Source organism: Syngnathus typhle, linkage group LG14 (assembly GCF_033458585.1).
Source record: "Syngnathus typhle isolate RoL2023-S1 ecotype Sweden linkage group LG14, RoL_Styp_1.0, whole genome shotgun sequence".
NCBI lineage: Eukaryota > Metazoa > Chordata > Actinopteri > Syngnathiformes > Syngnathidae > Syngnathus > Syngnathus typhle.
The window spans coordinates 12,607,888-12,626,691 of NC_083751.1; the positions used below are offsets into that span (position 1 = coordinate 12,607,888).

An 18,804-nucleotide genomic window follows, 5' to 3' on the forward strand; every position below is an offset into this window, starting at 1 on the left:
ACTCTCATCGGACTAATCCAGGACGGTGATGAGACTGCGTACAGAAAGAAGGTGGAGTGGCTGGTCCACTGGTGCAGCCAAAACCATCTGGAGCTGAACCCGCTCAAGACCATGGAGATGACAGTGGATTTCAGGCGAGACCCTTCATCACTTTTACCCCTCACTATCCGCAGTAATACTATTCTCTCCACAGACACCTTCAAGTTCCTGGGGACCACAATCTCTCGGGACTTGAAATGGACTGGCCACATAGACTCTGTTAGGAAGAAGGCCCAGCAGAGGCTATACTTCCTGAGACAGCTCAAGAAGTTCAACCTGCCGCGAGAGCTTCTGAAGACCTTCTACACTGCCATCATCCAGTCTGTCCTCTGCACCTCCATCACTGTCTGGTTGGGATCGGCCTCCAAACAAGACAAGCACAGACTACAACGGACAATCAGAACTGCAGAAAAGATCATTGGAATCTTTTCCAATGACACCCAGACCACCAATACTGGAGCCCCCCAGGAAACGTGCAAGGAACATCTCTACAGACCCTTCTCACCCAGGTTGCAGTCTGTTTGAACTACTCCCCTCCGGACGGTGTTATAGAGCTCGGTACGCCAAAAACCAGCAGACACAGAGAAAGCTTCTTCCCCCAGGCTGTTGCTCTGATGAACACACCACTCATAGAGTCTCAGAGCCATTACTGTGCAATAACATCCTGCTCTTCACACCTTTTTGAATTTGTCTACACTGTTTTTTCCATTATTCACATGTCCTGAGTGTTGTTAGTCAACTAAATGTTGAACAGAGGGTGTGTTTTTACCGATGTCAAATTCCTTGTTTGGCATGAGCTCCTTGAGCGGGGCAGTTACAACTGAATCTGATGTCGCCATGAGCTGTTCCGGGAGTAAGTTGTCTATCCTAGTCAAAAGTCGTCATAATTCGACTTTTGAAGGGGGAGTGGCCCCCAAATAGAAACAGCAAAGGAAAAGTAAAATAAAAATAGAAAAAATAAACGAAAAAAATAACAAATAAAAAGTGAACAGTAACTTAAAACTTAATGGGGAATGTGCACAGCGGAGAGAGTGACATGTCTGGGGAGAATGATGAAAAAGAAAAGCCCGAAGGAATGTGGCTCGTGACGGGACAGGATGTCTTATGACATTGCTGTTGGCCGTCACAATAAAAGAATAGCAGAAAGTCCCATAAAACGTGGACTTGAGTTTGGCAACAGATCCGATGGAGGATAGAAATTTTAGCTGTGTGAATGAGGCGAAAACACAGATACGATTGAACACTGTTGCGACAAGAGACAGCCACCCACTTAGCCCCCAGACGGTTAAAATTCCTGGGACAAGCCGGGACACTGCAGTCGCACCTAATGGTCGTACGGGCCAAGTGCGGTTGTCGAGATGTTCGGCGGCCATGGTAGCCCAAAAAAGGGAGGCTTGCGCTGACCGCGTTTGGCAAATAGGAAAAGTGTGCAGCCTTGGCATCCGTAACTGTGAGCATGAATGTGGAAGTGACCCGGTCAGACCTTTTTTTTAAGGGTGCCGAGGTGGTCCGGCCAGACCCGGTCAGATTTTTAAGGGTACCGAAGAAAATAAAGCGCGCGTAAGCCACGTCGTTTGGAAACTGATCGAATTAGAAGTGTTTGTGGGTTACAAAGCTCCTGGATTTAAACGCTGGTGCAACAGTCCCTTTGAGCTCGGACGGACTCAAATATCCAGATAAGCCGGTGTGATTCCGAGACGCGGTTCGATTCCGGGCTGTCGAGGCACACTGTAATAGCATCCACAGCTATCAAAGTTCAATGAAATTTGAGCCTGCGACAAACGGCTATTGGACGAAGGTTTTGTGCGGCTTCTGTGTGAAAATGGAAGACGTGGAAAAGAGGCCTCTGGGGGGTTTAATATTGGTATACCATGAGAGAAAAGTAATTTGTGTGCACACTTAAGTTAGATTCTGCATAATAAAGGGAAAATATACAGCGCTATTAGGAACGAAACGAAACGAAACAAAAGTTAAGTAAGACGTGCGTATTTGTCAGTGCATCTGCTCTGATGACAATTAAAATGACCAAACTGCTCAGCAGCAGTTGGAAAGAAGCAAAATGTGGACTGGATTCGAATCCCGTTGTATGTCTTCTGTGTCCGTGTGTAATCTTTGTGAACTCTGTCAGCTTAATGTTGTCTGTTTGAGCTTGCGCATGAATGGACGCTTGAAGCGTGTATTTATGGGTGTGTGTGGGGCCCCGTAAGTAAGTGTGCGTGTCCGTGAGTGAGTGTGTGTGTACGTGCTCGTGAGTGCGTGCGTGTGTGTGGTTGTGCTCATGAGTGCGCATGGGTGTGAGCGCGTGCTTGTAGAAGCAGCAACAGAAACGGATAGGATGGTGTGCTCTCGTTGCTTTGGGGCGCGGGCCCGCCTGCGCTGAACGCGCGGGGAGGGGGATCCGGCCCCCTCGGCGGCAGGGTGGCCAACCATTTTAGGGGCCTGCTCTGCCAGCAGCGAGAGGAACTATGACAAAATGATGGAAGACGGAATGCTGAAGGAGCAAAAGAATGCCTGACCAACTGGAGAAATCGGAGCATGCGTGTGTTAAAAGGTGTGTCAAAATAAATGATGATGAAATCATGTGAAAATGTCTAATCATTTGCTAGCTGAGTCTCTCCCCATTCGGGGAGGCCATCCATTTACTTGCTAAGCTAGTTGTGGAAGCAGTAGCTATATATGCACGTGTGCAGTGCACACACACGAGACTGATAAGGTGTCAAGAGGTAACAAGCTTGCAGACAGAACCGCAAAACAGCAGCGCAAAAGACACTTCAAATTTTAGACACGCAAGAAGCAGATTAAATCACTAACACATTTTTAAATATGTGCAGCAACAAAGTCCATAGACTGAAATTCAATTATGGACGAAAAGAGGGGCAAGAGTAGAGAATGGCATCTATAAATGACCAGAAGACAGACCTATCCTACCAAAGAACCTATACAAATGGGTAATATTGAGCCATAGTGCTCAAGAGGAGGGATAGTGGGGGAGGTCAGTCACCTTTATACAACATACGGATTTGATTCATATTCAAAACATTTTCAAATCAAAATTTTTACACAATCCACAGGGTTATACTGGCTGGTCATAATAGATGCATTCTCAAAATGGTTTGAATTGGTTTCAACAAAAACACTGAATGCCTTAACAGTGGCAAAAACGTTATGTAAAGAAATAATACCGAGATATGGGATTTCGGAGATAAATTCTCATGATAATGGGGGACACTTTGTAAATCAAGTAATGAGGAGAATAAGCACAATGTTCCATAAAGACTTAAAAATCATTGTGCACACCATCGCCGAAGTGCAGGATTAGTATAAAGTGTGAAGAAGTGCATGGAAGAAACTGGAAGATAATGGACAAAATGTTTAGACCTGGTCAAACTGTACATAGATATTACAAGTACTGTGGGTTTAACCCCGTGTGAAAAATTGTTTGGGCGACAATATAGATTACCATGTTTTAAAACCAAGTGGGAAACTAAGGATGATTACAATTTGGCAGATTACATGAAAAAAATATTTTAAAGGCAAAAACAACAAAGCACGTTCTCATTAAGAGCATTGAAAACGAAACACTGGTGTTCTTCCAAGGGGGAAGGGCTACATTGAATATTGATAATTACGTCAACTGCCATTAAAATAGCAGAAAGGTCAGTTGAGGTGGTCCTAGCAAATTACAAAAGGGTCATTTCTTTTGAGGTAACGTTCAATCGGAAAAAGTGACCCAAAGGAAGCCTTACCTCTTAGAGAAATGCCGTGAACAAGAAAATGGAACAATGACGTTATTGCATGTTGGGTGGCTATCTTTGTTGCCATTTTGTTAACTTCAGCAATGTGGTATTTGTGGGAACTAAGTCATAATGAGTAGGAGAGAGATGAGTGAGCAACTTATATAGATCACTCCCAAAATATTATGCTGCATTGTAGCAATTTAAAAGATCAATTTGACCTTTGCAGGATGATCTGCTGTGTCGGATCTGGACTGCCATGAAAGTATGATGTTTATATGTGTACTTTGTCAACAACCGCTGTAGATGTTAAAAAATGGGATGAATACCGTTTTTTTCCATGTATAATGCGCAAAATTTAACTAATTTATTGTCCTAAAATCTGGGGTGCGCATTATACATGGGTACAAAAAAAAAAATTTTTTTTTTTTTTTATCTGGATATGATACGGAGGCCGCCATTACAGATGCGCTTTCTTCTCTGCTGTTCACTTCAAACACGCTCCATACGAACACAATGCTCTCGTATCAGACGCTTGCTCGATCACCTGCTCGTTTGCTGTCACAATGTACCCTACACAAATCCGAAACATTTCTTCGCTATCGAGTTTGCTAGCGCATGCGCAGTGATACTGACCGGCAGAATAACATCCGGTTGTTCCCAAAGATGATCTTTTTTCTGAAATAATTTTACGTTTACGGACTTTTTCAAAGTCAAAGTCAGCTTTATTGTCAATCTCCCCACATGTCACAACACACAAAGAGACCGAAATTACGTTTTTCTCTATCCCACGGTGACGAGACACATAACACGATAGACATACATGTACGCGACACAATATAAAAACAAGAAGGCAAAAATTCTACCAATCAATAGTAAGAGTGATGAATAAATAATAAATAAACAGATAACACAATAAATAACGGAGCCAGCAAGCATAGCGCAAAAGTAAAAAACATCATAAACAAAAGGGCACAAACAATAAATAAGAGTAATAACAAATAATAAATAATAAGAGCCAGTGTGCATTCAGACAGTCCAGACAGTAAAAGTACAGGACGCTACGCAGAACGGGGGAGCGAGTTCAGGATCCTAACAGCCTGGAGCATGAAGCTGTTTGAGAGTCTGGAGGTGCGGGAGCGCAGGCTTCTGTACCTCTTCCCAGAGGGCAGAAGCTCGAACAAAGAGTGAGCGGGGTGACTCGCATCACTCACAATCGTGGTCGCCTTGCGGGTGAGATGGGAGGTGTAAATGTCCTTCAAGGAGGGGAGCGAAGCACCAGCAATCTTACCAGCAGTGTTCACTATGCGCTGCAGGGCCATCAAGTTGTAGTCAGTGCAGCCGCCACCCCAAACAGCAATACAGCTGGAGAGGACGCTCTCAATGGTGCCGCGGTAAAATGCAGTCATGACGGCCGGAGGAGCGCTCGCTCGCCTAAGTTTCCGCAGGAAGTACAGGCGGCGCTGGGCTTTCTTTGCCAGTGATGCGGTGTTGGCGGACCAGGAGAGATCCTCACTGATGTGCACCCCCAGGAACTTGGCGCTGCTCACTCGCTCCACCACAGCACCGTCGATGGTCAGCGGCAGGTGTTGGGTGTGACCCTTCCGGAAGTCCACAACAATCTCCTTGGTCTTGTCGACGTTCAGCAGGAGGTTGTTGTCCCTGCACCACGTGGTCAGAAGGTCAACCTCCAGCCTGTATTGAGTCTCGTCTCCCTTGGTGATGAGACCCACCAGAGTCGTGTCGTCAGCAAACTTCACGATACGGTTGTCGCTGTAGGTTGCAGTGCAGTCATGCGTCAGGAGGGTGAAGAGCAGCGGACTGAGCACGCAGCCTTGGGGGGCCCCCGTGCTCAGCGTGATGCTGGCGGAGATTTTGTCGCCAACACGTACTACCTGTGGCCTCTGACAGAGGAAGTCCAGTAGCCAGTTGCAGAGGTAGGTACTGAGGCCCAGCGCGTCAAGTTTGCTGATGAGGCGTTGTGGCACAATGGTGTTGAAGGCAGAACTGAAGTCCACAAACAGCAATCTCACATACGAGTCCCTCCTCTCCAGGTGGGTGAGGGCCGAGTGGAGGGCAGAGCAGATGGCATCCTCTGAAGACCGCTTGGCACGGTACGCAAACTGGAAGGGGTCAATGGTGGGCGGGAGAACGGACCGGATGTGCTCCATGACAAGCCGCTCAAAGCACTTCATGATGATGGGCGTAAGTGCCACGGGGCGGTAGTCATTGAAGCAGGACGGAGCGTGTTTCTTCGGCACAGGTACGATGGTGGCAGCTTTGAAACACGACGGGACGATGGCCTGCTGCAGGGAAGTGTTAAAGATGTCGGTGAAGACATCCGTCAGCTCACCAGCGCAGTCCTTCAGCGCCCGACCCGGGATGTTGTCAGGGCCCGCCGCCTTACGGATGTTGATGGCGGCAAGCGCCCTCCTCACGCTGTCGGCGGAGAGGCACAGGGGCAGCTCGTGTGAAGGGGGAGTGGCCTTCAGCGGGCAAGTGCTGTTCTGAGCGTCGAAGCGAGCAAAGAAGCGGTTGAGGTCATTGAGCAGACGGACGTCGCCTTCACAGCTCTGCGGCGCGGGCTTGTAATCCGTGATGGTCTGAATGCCCTGCCAGAGGCTCCGTGCGTCCCCGCTGTCCTTGAAGTGGGCGGTAATTTTGCACGAGAACGCCCTCTTTGCTTCTTTGATGCCCCGGGACAGGTCGGCCCTCGCAGTCCTCAAGCCAGCCTCATCCCCTGCTCTAAAGGCCTTGTCCCTGGCCCTCAGCAGCCTGAAGACAGCCCCTGTCAGCCATGGCTTCCGATTAGCCCGAGTGACGATGGATTTCGAGAGAGTCACATCATCAATACACTTCCTGATGTAGGAGGAAACAGAGTCAGTATACTCCTCAATGTCTGTCCGATCGTCGCAAGTGGCAGCCCTCCTAAACATGTTCCAGTCAGTACAGCCAAAGCAGTCACGCAGTGCATCAGAAGCACCCTCAGGCCACACCCGTACCTGCTTGCGAACCGGCCTGGACGCTCTCACCATTTGTCTGTATGCGGGCAAAAGCATAACAGTGATATGGTCAGAAAGTCCAAGATGGGGGAGGGGGGCGGCTTTGAAAGCTCCTTTATGCGAAGAGTAGACCCGGTCCAGGAAGCTGTCGCCACGCGTAGGAAAATTAACATGCTGGTGAAGCCTCGGAAAAACAGACTTCAGGTTAGCATGATTAAAATCCCCAGCGAAGATGGTGAAACCGTCAGGGTGCGCTGTCTCTTGTTCACTGACAGCCTGGTACAGTTCACTAAGAGCCGCGACCCTGTCGCCTTCGATGTTGGAAGGCGGGATGTAAACCGCGACTAGCAGAATCGCGGTAAATTCCCTTGGCAGGTAAAAAGGACGGCACTTAATGATCACGAACTCCGCCAGTGGCGAGCAGTGCTTGCATACCACTACAGAGTCCCGGCACCATTCCACCTCCACGAGATTTCCCCCCTTGTACAATGGCCCGGTCCGCCCGATAGCACGCTAGCCGCTCCAGATGTACGGCAGAGTCCGGAATGTTGACAGTCAACCAAGTCTCAGTGAACACGAGCACACAGCAGTCCCGCACTGTCCGGTTTGTAGATTGCAGCAGGCGAATGTGATCCATTTTGTTGTCCAGCGATCGAACATTCGCCAGAAGAATGGAAGGCACGGCCGGGCGAGCAGGGCTGGCCGCCAGCCTGGCCCGGACGCCCCCGCGTTTGCCCCTCTTCAGCCTCCTCGCACACCGCTTTCGACGCTTCCCAACCGGGGGAGGAATAGCAGACGAGCCCGGCGACGCTTCAGGACGTAGCAGTCCGAGCTCCTTTGATGTTCCCGCATCAAAGTCCAGAACTCGACAAAACTCGCTATTGCCGATGTCAAGCAGAACCTGCCTGCCGTACTTGTAGCGCGACTCAGTACGACGAGACGAACAAAAAAAACTGCCGGACAAACACTCATTAGACGGACAAAACACCGTTTGGGCGGGACAGAGAGAGGTCGCTGCGTATGCACGCGCCGCCATCTTAAGTAGGAGTCAAAATTTGGGTGCGTATTATACATGGGAACAGGCTTTTTTCCAGCATTGACATGCCATTTTTAGGGTGCGTATTAGGGGTGTAGATCGCGGGTTTTGTCACGATACGATATAATATCGATACAAAGAACTACGATACGATATTTGCCGATATCCTAAAGCCTGCTGCGATTCATTCACGATATATCGCGATATAGTGCTCTACGATCGATTTTTTTTTTTTAATAAAAAATATAGAACAATAACCTGATTTATAACAATTTATACGCAAAATCAACAAGGTACTGCAAACTCTTTATTTAGGAAATTACAAGAGTATTGTAGTATACAAAGTGCTTATTTTAACACTGAACTTTGATGTCCTGTTTTTTCTTTAAATGTGCGGCGAGATTTGTGCTCCCTGAATATTTGATCACTGCATGGCAGGATTTACAATCTGCACGTGTCTTGTCCGTTGAGCCATCTTTTCTTTGGAAGCCAAAGTGCTTCCAAACGAATGACTTGAAGCCTAAAGGGGAGCAAATTTCCTCGTCTTTTTGGACACTAGCCATAGCACCAGCCCAGGAGCCGCGTACTAGTTGTCGACTCCCCTTTCACGTGCGTGCTCTGCTCACAACACAACACGCGCAGTGCGCTCCCGGAAAGAGGAAGCAAGCAACAATGAACTGGATTTCAAAATAAAGTCGCGTCTACTGTCCGAGGTCAAACACGGCGATATAAATCGATGTTTACGTTTAGCATCGATGCCAATAAATCGTAGAGCATTATATCGATTAATCGATGTGTATCGATGTATCGTTACACCCCTAGTGCGTATTATACATGGGGGCGCATTATACATGGAAAAAAACGGTATATCTAAAATGAATGTGGATAATTTGTTTCAGGTAACTATAAGAGTAACTGAAAAACGAAACAATTCATTGCTAATGGCAAAACAAGCTGCAAAGACAGAAACAAAAATTTAATATGTCATATGTATGGGTTTGCGACCGATCCTTTATGTTGTACCGTTGCCATTGACCAAAGATTGTGTGAAATCTGTCACGTCTACTGGATTGTGAAATGTGTGACAGAGCATTCTATATAATATCCATTAAGGAAAAAGAAAAAAAAAGCCATTGCTTTCAGAGATTGTAGTCAAGCGAAATTGTATATGTATCAACATGCCAAGATCTAGGAAAAAAGCTGGTAAAAACCAAAACATCTTTAAATTTGTGACGATGATCTGACTGAAATTGATGCAATTGCAGTCCCTAGAGGAGTTCCTGATTAATAAGAATTAATTAACCAAATTGCAACGGGATGGGAGTCCTCCATTTGCTGCTGGTGAGCGATGAACAAGAACGGAGACAGGATAAATTACATTCATTACAACATGCAGAAATTGGGCAAACGGACACAAGCGGGGCTTGAGGCAGTGCACGAACAGCTAGCCATGCCTTCCCTAATGTCAATCCAGAACCGCAATGTTCTTGTTATGTTGTTGTCTGAGAAAGGAGGGGTCGGCGCAATGTTCGGAGAGCTGCACCTCGTTTTGAGGGATTGCAGGCCTGGAATCCCTCAAAACGAGGATGAAAGAGCACTACAAGTGGATGACTGCTTTTGGAAAGTATAAAGCCTTTGTGTCCTCAATTTTACCATCAGTTGGAGTTTGCTGCTATGCTCACCTTGTATGGATGTTGCATACCGTGTCTTCGTGCTCTGTTTAATCGTCTCATCACTACAGTAATATTGCTCAGATGTACCTAATGTCTGAACGGCAACATGATGATGTTGATGGCAAATAAAACCTGCATCTGTGTTACCAGACTTTTTCCCCGATCCATGGGATTCTGAATGATGACGACGCGACATTTATCCTTTGAGTGTAAACATATTTGTTTTCATAAGTGTGATCCGACAACTGAAAATCGAGAGAAGTGGTTGTTTATGGTGATGTGAGGATTTGAGCAAACAGGCGTGTGATAAACAGGCGGGAAATGTTAGAATAATTTGTTTTGCAGAAGCGCTGGTCGGCCTGAACCGGAGGTCTCATATCTTCGGTCAAGCCAACTTATCTGTCTAGTTTTAGGGAGTTCTTATACTCCCTTCCTTTTCTTATCTGTTAGAGGCCCTCACTAGTTATGAACAGAACACCTTTGTTCTTTGTTTAGTTCAAGAGAAGTTCTTTCTCTTTTATACCTTGTAGTTTCTATTCATGAATTGTTGTTGACCGGGACAGTTTTTAAGTTATCCCATATTTACTCAATGTTTAAGTAGACTTCATGCATCTGATTATTTACTCATTATTATTATTGTGTGAAACGTAGCAAGAAAGTCGAGAGCAGGGGTCCCCAAACTTTTTCCTGTGAGGGCCACATAACGTTTCCCTTCTCTGATGGGGGGCCGGTGTCAGTTTGTAACAGAAAAAGTGTGACAATCGTAGGGGAGCTTAAAAAAATTGTTTTCCAGAAAGCCACACATAACCAAATAACGGTTATTTAATAACCCTTTCCAGGTTCTTTACAGAAAAAAAGTCAGGAAACAAATAATAACACTATTAATGAAATAAATAATAACTAAATAACCCTCTCTGAGTTCTTCACAGAAAAAAACAGGAAATAAATAATAACTAAAGAACTCTCTCTGGGTTCTTCATAGAAAAAAAAGGCATGGAGCATTAACTTTCTGTTGTGCCATGCACAATCTTAACAGATAAAAGTTCAGCTCAGTTGTCAGAGCAGAATCTCTCTGACACATATGAGCAGTCTCTTAAAGTTCTTGTGTTCCTTCCTTATAATCCTTTTGTAGGTTCCAGTAGGCTTGTAGACACCGCTGTCTTTTTTGTTAAAGTTTGCTAGTGCGTCATAGTCTGGAGTAAAATTTGTTGTGGCAATTCTTAGGCGAGATCCGAGGTGTTGGTCCGTTTACCTCGATCTGTGACGGGTTGATGTTGACGTTCATGTGGCTGAACGTCACGTCGCGTACGTCGAGCCAAATTGGCCACTCTCTTTTAAACGCTCGGCACTGTGTCCACCTTGCTTTTCCTTGGGCGACTCATTTTACTGGAAGGATTCCAGGGGAAGGTTTGTGGGTGGCTTTAGCACAAAACTGCATCTGAAAGCTCAGCGTGCGAATTACAAGAATGCTGTTGTCACAGCCCACGCTCTAAATTCGGGACTGATACAAATAGAGCGCGAGTGCGAGTACACGCACTTGTCAGTGTTCACCGAGCTTTCTGACACGGCTTCCGGTAGTAAATGCGCAGGCGAGCGCTTCCCCATCTACTGGGAAAACGCAGTCATTGCAGGCAAAATGACCAAAAAAAAAAAAAGTTTAATAATACAATTTGTTCAGGGTTGGCGGGCCGGATTAAACCCTAGTTTGGTGACCACTGGTCTAGAGCATTGTTTTACAGGGACACGGCATCCAGGTTTGGAGATCGCAGCCGAGAACGAGGCTGCCAACCACCTAAGAACAGACTCTGCATTCCTGGGGTCACAGATCGGCCAAGGCCATGCGGCCTCGCACCACACAACATTATTAGTGTCATACTGTCGGGTTTTGTAGATTGTTTTGTCCTGTCCTTCATGTTATCACTTCCTGTTTTATTTTGTACACGACCTCTGCACTTCCTCTGCACTACCGTCCACTTGACCTCCCTGTTTTGATAAATACGTACACCTGTGTCGTCCGCCCTGATTGTCTGTACCTGTGTCCTCCCCCTTCCGTGTGTGTATTTAGCCTGTGTCTTCCCCTTGTCTTGTGCCAGTGTGTCTTGCTAGTCATGATGACCAGCGACCCCATAGCCACAGCTATTCTCCGTGAAAGCCTTGATAGCAGAGACTTTTTGCCCAAGCTCTGTGCTTTGCCCGTGAGATTTTGCCTTCGTTTTTCCCTCAGTTTGAGGCGCCTTTTGTTTGCTGTTCTCAGGCCTTTTTTCCCTCGTGTTGAGGCGCTTTTGTTTTTGCCCTTTTTCCCTCGTGTTGAGGCGCTTTTGTTTTTGCCCTTTTTCCCTCATTGTGAGGCGCCTTTTGTTATTGGAGCTGACGTCCGTGAAGGAAATAAATTCCTTGATTTTTTTTTTTAACTCTGCATTCGAGTCCTCTCCCTGCTCTGAGCTTGACATTACGCACTGGCCAGACATGGACTCGGCAGAGTCGGAACAGCTGGCCGCCGCAGTGCGCTCCCAGGCGTCGAAGCTAGTCAAACACCAGCAGCAGGTAGATGCCCTGGGAGTTGATGTCCATGAGATCTGGAAAGCACAAGAAGACTTCAGAGCGGCGGTGGCCGCCCAGGTGGGAACACTGAGTCGCCCGTGAAGGAAATAAACTCCTTGATTTTTTTAACTGTGCATTCGAGTCCTCTCCCTGCTCTGAGCCTGACAATTAGTTAGCTAAACAGCGTTGCTACAGTCACAATTTCCCCTCCCTTTAGTGTAGCAACGCCTCTTGTAACCAGGGCAACCTATAATAAAAAGGGGAGATAGCGGAAGAGGAGTCCAGAATTGGTGGAGGACTGTAACTCAGCTTTCTACGTAATTCTCCTCGCAAGCAAAAGGAATACTGGTTGTCTTCTCCTCTTGTTTCAGTGTATAAAATAATGTCTTATGGTACTTAGACCTGACAAAAACAATCACTCTTCATAGAAACACAACTTTCGTTTTCAATCTTTTGTGAATCTCTCGCTGCAGGGTGATGAAAGGACAAAACAGATTCAGACCAATGGTCTTGCAAAACACGATGGTCCTGGACTTGATGTCTGCAGCACAAGGTGGTGTACGCCAGGGGTCCCCAACCCCCGGTCCGCGAACCGGTACCGGTCAGTGGGTCACTTGGTACCAGGCCGCCTAGCCGCACAGAATTCTTTTTTTAAATATATTTTTTTATCGACGATCAATTCATTCAGGTCAAGACGCTCGTCCCGGTCACGTGACATGTTTCCCCAGTCGAGCTTGCAAAGCAGGGCTGTGGACTCGATCGGATTTTTGCACCGAGTCCAAGTCCGGCCTCTTGACCACGAGTCCGAGTCCGGCTGTCCATTTTTTCTGTTAATTCATGTGACTGCTTAGTCTTTATTCCAGGCTAATTTAGATCAAAATCTAAATAATTACAACAGTTTTGTGATGGCTTTGTCTTTATTAAACATATAAACTAATACAATAAACAGATACTTTCAAGTTTTAATCATTAATTACACCATTATAGCTCAGACATTTATCTAAACACAAATAATTAGTGACGACCCCACAACTATCGAAACACATCAATGATATAAGCTGGGTGACATAATCGTCCTTGACATTGGTACGTAATGTAAACATTAGCCTAAGTGCAACTCAACGTGGCCGCATTGCTCGTAATTTACGCTCCGTTTCCCCCCCAAATCTAGAGGCAAAACATTGTTCTCTCGCTGCTCCCGGGTTCTTCCATCTTGGCTGCGCGCGGGGCACTGTGGGTCTTGTACGTGCACGCACGCACGCAGGCTGGCAGGCGCGGGCGCGGACGCAACAACTAAATTTGTCTTCATAACAAGCAAGCAGGGCTGTGGACAGTATTCCTACGCGCATTCTCAGCAGCATGATGAAAATAAAATTGAACGTATTTTTTTTATTGGTGGACTCGGTCAAAATCAGCACCGAGTCCGAGTCCGGCAAAAATGACCGAATCCGACGAGTCAGAGTCCCCGAGTCAGAGTCCACAGCCTTGCTGCAAATCTAGCAAAAATGAGTAAAAATTTATTTTGAAAAATAATTAAAAATTTGGGATTCTTTCTCAATTACATCTGTCGGTTCAGGTCAAGACGCTCGTCTCGGTCACATGACATGTAACCTCAGTCGAGCCCGCGAAGCAAGCAAATATGAGGAAGAAACAGAGATGTTTAGAAAGCTTCTTCAGAAAGGGAAAAAAGGCCAGAGGAGACGGAAGAAGAGGCTACAAATTCTAAGAAAAGGAAAGCTGCATTTAAAAGAAAATTCCTGGAGTCCTACTTAAAAAATGAATTAATCGCCACAGGCGACTCTGACGCGTCAAGCCCACTCTGCATAATATGTGGCGACAGGCTAGCTAACGAGGCAATGAAGCCTTCAAAACTGCTTCGGCACATGGAGACCAAGCATCCTGCATTAAGAGACAAACCTTAACCACTTCGGGTGTCATTGTCTCCGATTACGCCTAGATGGGACCGGCTCGTTTCTGAGAAACAAGCTCAGTGCTCCCACTAATTTAACGTAATGGTGAGTTTTATCTTTGTCATTTAAACTTGTTTTTATGCGAGTCGTATCATTGTATTTCATCGTATTTATATATTTATTATAAATGTATTTATTTATATAACTGTATTATTTATTTATAGAAAGGCAGGTTCGCAAAATTATTTCTGACATGTAACCAGTCCATGGCGCAAAAAAGGTAGGGGACCACTTGTTAGGGTTTGCAGAATATCTTCATCGTATGATTATGTTGGAATATAACCTGTAATAATTTAACTAGTTTGTCCTGTCTAGACAAAATTAGTTTACCAAAGTGCTAAGATCATTTCAACTTATTGACTAGCTGCAGAGGAAGCAATCAAAGTTGCTTTGTTTACAGAACGTCGTAAAAGGTCCCCTGCTATGCTTTGATCAGCAGGGACCGGCTGCTTCACCCCAACCTGTGTATTCCCAAACCCCCACTTGCAACCCCACTTTGTTTCTCTCAATAAATAAGCGCCTGACGAGGCCTGAGTCAGACTTCATTCGACCATCGCTGTGACAACAGCGACGAGTGAACTCTCCACCTGCAGGTGCCCAAAACGACTAACTTGTCTCCGAGTGGTTCTTGCAAAATAAGTTAGAGTGACCACCACCCTAACATTTTTGGTGCCGAAACCCGGGACCCTCATACCCGCCATCTGGCTGACGGAGGAGGACGTGCTGCATTGTCGACAAGCCAGCGTCCTTTATGGGGACCTGGAAAAGAAAGTCCTGGGAAGAGAATTTCTTCGCTGGGCCAGCATCTTAGGTCTGCCTTCGTCTGTCAGAGGTGGTTTGACGGGGTCCCACATTGCAGCGGACCAAGGGAGACAAGTAAGTCATAGAAAAAAGCGCAGATACGGCTTTGGTTTGTCCGAGCTATGAGATACGGCTTTGGTGTTTCCAAGCTATGAGATACGGCTTTGGTGTTTCCAAGCTATGAGATACGGCTTTGGTGTTTCCAAGCTATGAAACAGCTGGGGTTTCAAGTCCCAGTGGAAGGAACGGGCTAAGAAAAAGAACAGAGCTTCTTTTTCTTAAGTGAAGAAGGGCGTGGATTCTTTTTTTTGTCCGTTGTTCCAAGCTGTTTGCATGAATGTTGTGTGGTTGAGAGTGTGCGACTGGTAGGATAAATTGACTGCAGAGAGAATTTGGTGGAAGGTCAATTTAAACCTGCATTAGAGACCAACAAGGCGGCAGGCCGCCATTCAATTCAAACTCCAGCTCAAATTTGGACTGTTGGAACTGTGGGAAACGGGGCCGCTTGGCGAGAGCGTGTCGTCGTGCAAAACAATACCAATCAAAGGGTGGAGGAAGAGGCAGAGGAAAAGCCAAATTTTCAACATGTCAAGCTTCCCCCCCCCCTTTTTTGACCGCTCATGCTAATACAGAGATATTGTATGCTACATTTAATAGAAATTATTGATTGGTTGTGTTGTAAGATTATACGATCTTCTATATGCAAGCTGAATCTGAGAGATTGAGTTCTTTAAATTTGAAAACAAAGAAAAAGCTTGATTTAATTAATTTGCCAGCCGTTTTTATTGTATTGAGTTTTTTTTGGGATTAGTGGATTGTTCTATCAGGAACCTTGAATTGAAAATGGTATGTGAATGTTGTGTGGAGTGCTTGGATGAATTGGGACCAATGTGATGGAAAGACTCCTTTTTGGAGACTGTGTGAGAGATGCAAATGAGCATTGATGACTGAATGCCCGACTGAAGGGAAAATACAGGTTGAATGGTTGAAGTTGTTGGAGACTGCTATGGGCAAGTAGTTGAGCGACTTTGAAGGGAGAACTATTTTGAGTAAGTTAGATGCTAGGAAGGGAAATAAAAAACCCGAGCAAATACAAACGAAAGAACAATAAAGGTTGCTTTTGACAGGAGTTGCAAAGAACAGACGAAGAACAGTCCTTGACCCGGCATTTGCGTTTGGCGGTCGTTGATGTGGTTCCCAGACCTGTGTCTTGTGGTTTGTCATTTGTAACGTTTGGCTGTTGTGATCCTCCCAAACTGACATAAGTGATTTGTGCTTTTGTTGTATGTTGTAATTGGTTAGTGGGAGGACTGCTGGAGCTTGCTCCTTCGGTGTCTCACCTGTGCCTTCCTGCCGTCCATTGTCTCCACTTAGACTGGACTGTGGAGGGGGGAGTGTGGTATTGTGGTGTGAAAAGGGTGTGGGAGCCGGCTCCTGTGGTGATTGATATTGTAATTTGATTGTGGGGGAGACTGATGTAGGTGTGGGGCTCTGGACTCTGCGGGTAGCTGTTTGCTGGGTTGGCGCGGGTGGGGGACAGCGGCATTGATTGTCCCAGTACTGGCCAGGCTGGGATAAATCAGTATGAAAATGCCGGGCCCCCCCCTCTTGTTCCCTTGCTGTGGCTGCGCGCGGAGTGGGGTCGTACCCACTCCAGGGGTGTGCTGAGTGCGTGGTGGCAAGTGATGTTGAAGCAGGGTGATGCCTAGGGAAGGTGTGACAATAGTTGCACGAAGAATAAAAGGCACTGAGGAAAGAAAAAAGAAAAAGAAAAAGTATAACCAACACGTCAAAATAGAGGATGACGTCTGCGCAGCGTTGTTTGTTGGTGTTGTTTGTGAGCTCTGTCTCTGCTGTTTTTGTGTTGTCTGTGTGTTGTGTTATGTGTTAAAAGAATGAAATTCGCTAATATAGGTGCACTACAGAATTTATTTATCTGTAGTCTATCTGATTTGCAACGCAAAACAAAACCGATTTTGTTAAGATAGGAAGGAAAAATAAAAAATAAAAAATAAAAAGCGAGCAATTTGTTTATGGGCAGTAACTGGTCCACGCTCCTTTAGTGCCTAGCCTTGGTTAGACAAAATTTGAGAGATGGAAAGAACTTGCTTTCTGGAATTAGATGATGTACAATTATGAAATACCGACATTTCAAAGCTAAATTTAAAATTTGAGAATAAGAGAGCGATTGAGTTTGTTAAAGTTATGGAACTACAACAGTTAACTATTATATTATTTTATCAGCAGTTATTTTTTTATTTTTTTTATTTTTTTGTTATTCGATTGGTGGATTGGGTTGTCACGTTGAGAAAGGGAAGGAAACGATACAAATGGGCAGCTGTATTGAGCCATGGTGTTGTCACGTGCCGTTGACACCTGGCTCAACAGGGGGGATGGAAGGGCAGTTCAGTCAGCTTTATACAACATATGAATTTGATTCATATTCAAAACGTTTATAATTTTTTTTTTGTAGAGCTTGTTTAACATGTGCTTAACACGATCCACAGGGTTATAATGCCTGGTCATAATAGATGCATTCTAAAAATGGATTGAATTGGCTTCAAAATAAACACTGAATGCCTTAACAGTGGCAAAAACGTTATGTAAAGAAATAATAGTTTGTCAACAACTGCTGTAGATGTTAAAGAATGGAATCAATATCTCAAAAATGAATGTGGATAGTTTGTTTACTGATTGTGGAAATGTGCGACAGAGTGTTCTATATAATATCCGTTGAATGGAAGAAAAAGAAAAGAAACCATTGCTTTTAAAGAATGTAGTCAACCAAAATTGTATATGTACCGACATGCCAAGATCTGGGAAAAAGCTGGAAAAAACAAAAATATAATGTCTTTAAATTTGAGAGGCGACGATGATCTGACTAAAATTGATGCAATTAAAGTCCCCAGAGGAGCTGATTAATAAGAATTAATTGACCAAATTGGAGCGGGATGGGAGTCCTCCATTTGCTGCTGGTGGACGATGAACAAGAACATTGACAGGATAAATTACATCCATTGCAACATGCAGAAATTGGGCAAACGGACACAAGCGGGACTTGAGGCAGTGCACGAACAGCTAGCCACGCCTTCCCTAATGTCAATCCAGAACCGCAATGCTCTTGTTATGTTGTTGTCTGGGGAAGGAAGGGTCTGCGCAATGTTCAGGGAACAATGCTGCACCTTTCATCCGGAATGACATCGCCCCTGATGGAAGCCTGACGAAGATGATTGCAAACTTGCAAGCCCTCAACACGAGGATGAAAGAGCACAACAAGTGGATGACTGCTTTTGGGAAGTATAAAGCCCTTGTGTCCTCAATTACTGCTATACTCACCTTGTGTGGATGTTGTTGTATTCCATGTCTCCGTGCTCTGTTTAATCATCTTATCACTACAGCAATCTCGCCCATGGACGACGAGATGGCCCGGGGATGCCTAATGTCTGAACAGCAACATGTTGATGATAACGATGATGATGATGCAATTTTTGCACTTGAGTTTGCAGACTTTTTCTCAGATCTGTGTGTTTCCGAATAATGATGTCGCAACATTTATCCTCTCTGGTGGAAATATTTGGGCGCATACTTGTGATCCGACAACTGAAAATCAAGAGAAGTGGTTGTTTTTGGTAATTTAGAAATTTAGCAAATGTGTGATAAACAGGAGGGAAATGTTGGAATAATTTAAGTGAAGCCTTGGCCTGCCAGACCTGTAGGCCTTGTCTTTACGAGTTTATGGCTTTCCTTTTATCTACGTTCTTCCTCTTTAGTGACAGGGATGTCTTTTGATCCCTGTCAGCCATATATAAAGTCTAGCAAAGGTCTAGTTGCATTGTTCCACAGGAAAGCGGCAATAGAAGTTATCTGATCTCATTCGCGGCCAACAACTGGAGAAGAACAGATGGACAAACTCTGCGGGGGTCACGGGCCGACAATGAAGTGCTAGTTCACACCACACTACATTCCTTAGCTAATCAACGTTGCTACAGACACAATCTTCCCTCCCTT

The 18,804-nt window shown here is 45.4% G+C and overlaps 1 protein-coding gene and 1 long non-coding RNA gene across 9 annotated transcripts in view; one reads left to right on the top strand and one right to left on the bottom strand.

Annotated features, from left to right (window-relative positions):
* Window positions 1-18,804, bottom strand: part of nfic (nuclear factor I/C) — a 55,766-nt gene that overhangs the window by 16,296 nt on the left and 20,666 nt on the right. The window contains exon 8 of one of the 8 annotated variants that reach the window (XM_061298217.1): window positions 8,192-12,060. The exons of 2 other annotated variants lie outside the window; for them this stretch is intronic. In XM_061298217.1, the coding sequence (XP_061154201.1) occupies window positions 11,587-12,060 (474 nt within the window). In that variant the 3' untranslated portion in view covers window positions 8,192-11,586. 5 more of the 8 variants (XM_061298211.1, XM_061298209.1, XM_061298210.1 and 2 more) reach the window with 5 other exon arrangements.
* LOC133167418 (uncharacterized) lies at window positions 11,964-14,197 on the top strand. Its single transcript, XR_009717982.1, has 2 exons — window positions 11,964-12,103; window positions 12,499-14,197. It is a non-coding gene; the product is annotated as an uncharacterized LOC133167418 (long non-coding RNA).